Source organism: Cebus imitator, unplaced genomic scaffold, assembly GCF_001604975.1.
Source record: "Cebus imitator isolate Cc_AM_T3 unplaced genomic scaffold, Cebus_imitator-1.0 Scaffold71, whole genome shotgun sequence".
NCBI classification, from domain to species: domain Eukaryota; kingdom Metazoa; phylum Chordata; class Mammalia; order Primates; family Cebidae; genus Cebus; species Cebus imitator.
The window spans coordinates 2,065,564-2,069,598 of record NW_016107386.1 but is presented as its reverse complement, the minus strand read 5'-3'; the positions used below and the strand labels follow the sequence as shown (position 1 = coordinate 2,069,598).

At 42.0% G+C, this 4,035-nt stretch overlaps 1 protein-coding gene across 1 annotated transcript in view; it reads right to left on the bottom strand.

The window, feature by feature from the left end:
* Positions 1-4,035, bottom strand: part of ARMH3 (armadillo like helical domain containing 3) — a 195,356-nt gene that overhangs the window by 175,569 nt on the left and 15,752 nt on the right. Inside the window, exons 6-8 of the mRNA XM_037739562.1 lie at positions 2,935-3,027; positions 2,067-2,141; positions 1,863-1,949 (exon numbers count right to left, since the gene is read on the bottom strand). Of these exons, the coding sequence (XP_037595490.1) occupies positions 1,863-1,949; positions 2,067-2,141; positions 2,935-3,027 (255 nt within the window). The remainder of the gene's footprint in view (positions 1-1,862; positions 1,950-2,066; positions 2,142-2,934; positions 3,028-4,035) is intronic.

The following is a 4,035-nucleotide window of genomic DNA, read 5'->3' as shown; positions in this document are numbered from 1 at the left end:
TCTATAGTAGTGTACAGTAATGTCTTAGGCCTCCACATTCACTCACCACTCACTCACTGACTCACCCAGAGCAATTTCTAATCCTGCAAGCTCCATTCATAGAAAGTGTCCTATTAAGGTGTCTGATTTTTTTAATCACCTTTTTTATGTTTTATGAAGATCAACAAGAATATTTTTTATCTTTTATATCATTCTTTCACCATACCTTTTCTAGGTTTAGATTCTGTGTGTTTGTTTTTGAGGCAAGATCTGGCTTTGTCACCCTCACCCAGGCTGGAGTACAGGGGTGCAATCTCAGCTCACTGTAACCTCCACTTCCAGGGCTTAAGCCATCCTACCACCTCAGCCGCCTGAGTAGCTGAGACTACCAGCATCTGCCACCATGCCTGGCTCATTTTTATATTTTTTAAAATACAGAGTTTTGCCATGATGGCCAGGCCGGTCTCGAACTCCTGGGCTCAAGCAATCTACCAGCTATGGCCTCCCAAAGTGCTGCGATTACAGGCATGAGCTACCATCCCTAGACTTAGATTTTTTTTTTTAAAGACAGGGTCTCACTCTGTCACCCAGACTGGAGCGCAGTGGTGTAATCGTGACTCACTGCAGCCTCAAACTCTTTGGCTCAACCAATCCTCCTACCTCAGCCTCCCAAGTAGCTGAGACTACAGATGCATACCACCACACCCAGCTAATTTTTTAAGTTTTTTTGTAGAGACAGTGTCTTACTATGTGGATCAGACTGGTCTCAAATTCATGGCCTCAAGCAATCCTCCCACCTCAGCCTCCCAAAGCACTAGGATTATAGGTGGGAATCACCATGTCCAGCCTAGATATGCTTAAATACTTAAATAATTACTACTGTGTTACAATTGCCTACAGTATTCAATATAGCCATATGCTATCCAGGTTTGTAGCCTAAGAGAAATAGGCTACACCATGTAGCTTAGGCATGTACTAGGCTATATCATGTAGCCTCAGTATGTAGCAGGCTATACCATATAAGTTTGTATAAAGACACTTTCTCATGTTCACATGACAACAAAACTGCCTAATGACACATTTCTCAGAATGTATCCTTGTTAAGTGACACATGACTGTACAAAAATCAAATCTTTCAAAATAGATATACTAGGTCAGTGGTTCTCAATCCTGGCTAATCATCATACTCAATAGGAGAACTTAAAAAAAACAAAAACAAATTCCCAGGTCCCTTTTCCCCAGCCCCAAAAGACTCTGATTTACTGTGTGCAGAATAAGATCCAGAAATGTTTTCTTTTTAAAAAGTCCTGCTGGGCGCGGTGGCTCAAGCCTGTAATCCCAGCACTTTGGGAGGTCGAGGCGGGTGGATCACGAGGTCAAGAGATCGAGACCATCCTGGTCAACACGGTGAAACCCCGTCTCTACTAAAAATACAAAAAATTAGCTGGGCATGGTGGCGCGTGCCTGTAATCCCAGCTACTCAGGAGGCTGAGGCAGGAGAATTGCCTGAACCCAGGAGGCGGAGGTTGCGGTGAGCCGAGATCGCGCCATTGCACTCCAGCCTGGGTAACAAGAGCGAAACTCAGTCCCAAAAAAAAAAAAAAAAAAAAAAAGTCCTTAGGTGATTCTAGTAAGCTGGGTATAGGAATCACCACATTAGGGAGTACTTACTCATTAGAAGTTGCATCACAGGATTCCTTTGAACAACTAGATCCTCTGCCCCATGTATTTAATATAGAAATTTTAGAATCTAGGTTATCAAATTTAATCTATATACCATTTACCAAGAACATGTCTTCTATATTAAGTGAAGTCCTTTAGGAGGGGCCACATTTAACAAGATTATAGGAAGATAACAATCATCCACTAAGGGCCCCAGTTACCTCATATTTTCTATAGTTCACCAGCAAAGCCAAGAGCACAACAGCATCATACCCATGCTCCCTACGACTTGGGGGATGTGAAAGTATCTGTAACAAGAACCAAAAATGCATGAGACTTTTAACTCCTGGTTCCTGGGAATACAGAGAAAATTTGAAGAGATGGTTTACCCCAAAGAGAAAGAGGTAACAAGGGAATTGACCTACCTGTAAAATTGCTTCAAATATGCTGTTGATCATTACATACTCAAGAATAGTGTTCTGGCTGATGTTATCCGTCACCTGAATGCAATAAAAGGCTTTTTAAAGTCTGTACTGGGGCATTCTGATATCTCATGTAATCTCCTCCCCTAGCATCTAAGAGAAATAGAAATATTAAAATATTTCTACTAGATAACTTAACAGACCTTTCACAAGTGCCCCTTAAGTCATGAGAGCCTGAATAGACAGACATTATAGGAGTAGGAAATAGGCAAATTAAAACTTCCTACGTCTTTGAACTTCTCATTGTTTCTCTCATATTCTCACACATGCATTTGCTTAACAGTTTCTTGGGTTTTATTCCTCAAGTGCACAGGAAGAGGTTTATGAATGCAGAAATCTTTAAGAGGTGGCAGGGAAAGAGAACCGCCTGAAGTAAATGATCAATACCCCACTCTCCTTCCACTAGGAAGTACAGGGAGCCTACAGTTATAAAATCGAAGCCAGCCAGGCACTGCCTCAAAAAAAAAAAAAAAAAAACACCTCAGAATCACAAGAATTATTTCCAAATGAGACCTGATGAGAACAAGTCTGACAACCTAGAAGATAGTAGTTCCCCTGAAGTGAACCTTCTAAAGTGAAATATCACACAGCCCGCCGGCTAAAAATGCCAGTCATTGCTCCAAAGAGCAACTTTTAGGAAGCAAAAGACCATGCAGCTAACTTCCTACACATCCAGACACAAGGGAGTGATGCAATACCCCCACTGAGAATATTTTTTCTCTTTTTCCTTCTATCTTTGGGCTCAAGTATTCAAATAGGATTGCCCCTCCTGTCAATTAATACCCTTGACAAACATAGACAGGTTACTTACGGTCACTAAGCAAAGGAGAAGTTTCAGACATAAACTCTTCAGACTTTCAGAACCTTCTGCACAAAGCAATGAATCCAAACTCTCCATCAAGTTCTGAGAAAAAGAACCAGTAAGCATTAAACCGTACCAGGTAACACCCCACCTTTGTCCAACTCTGGGTTATGTTATCCAGGGTAATGTGAATAACACAAATGAAGCAACCCTATCATTTCCATAGGCCTAGGCCTTGCAAGGTTAGATAAAGAAAAGGAGGACTTCTCAGGCTGGGGCTGCTAAGAAAGAAAAAGAATAACAAGCCTTCAAAATCTAGCTATATTGAGAAAAATGCTTTAGAAAAATTACACAAGAACAGTAAAGAATTCACTGTTCTACCAAATGAATGCACGTTTGCAGTCTATCATCCTCATACAAACCTTTAGATTAGAATGAAGCAAATAAAAAAAGGGAAACCTAATGGTTCAATAATTGTACATAAGTTTCTTTTCCTTTTTTTTTTTTTGTCAGCCAAGCTGGAGAGCAGGTCATGTTCATAGCACACTGCAATCTCAAACTCCTGGGATCAAGTCATCCTTCCACCTCAGCCTCCCAAATAGCTGGGACCACAGATGTGTGCCACATCTGGCTATTTCATTTTTTTTTAAGTAGAGACAAGGTCTCACCATGTTGTCTCAAACTCCTGAGCTCAAGTGATCCTCCTGCCTCGGCCTCCCAAAGAGTTGGCATTGAAGTTGTGAACCACTATGTGAGCATCTACTCTGTGCTGAATATTGTGCTTTAAAAGAATATAGGGGCTGGGCGTGCTGGCTCACGCCTGTAATCCCAGGCCATGAGCCACCATGCCCGAGGTGGTGGGTGGGAGGCCGAGGTAGGCAGATCATGAGGTCAGGAGTTCAAGACCAGCCTGACCAACATGGTGAAATCCCATCTCTACTAAAAATACAAAAATTAGCCAAGCATGGTAGTGCGCATCTGTAATCCCAGCTACTCAGGAGGCTGAAACACAAGAATCACTCGAACCTGGGAGGCAGAGGTTGCAGTGAGCCGAGATTATGCAGCTGAACTATAGCCTGGGCGACAGAGCAAGACTCCATCTCAAAAAAA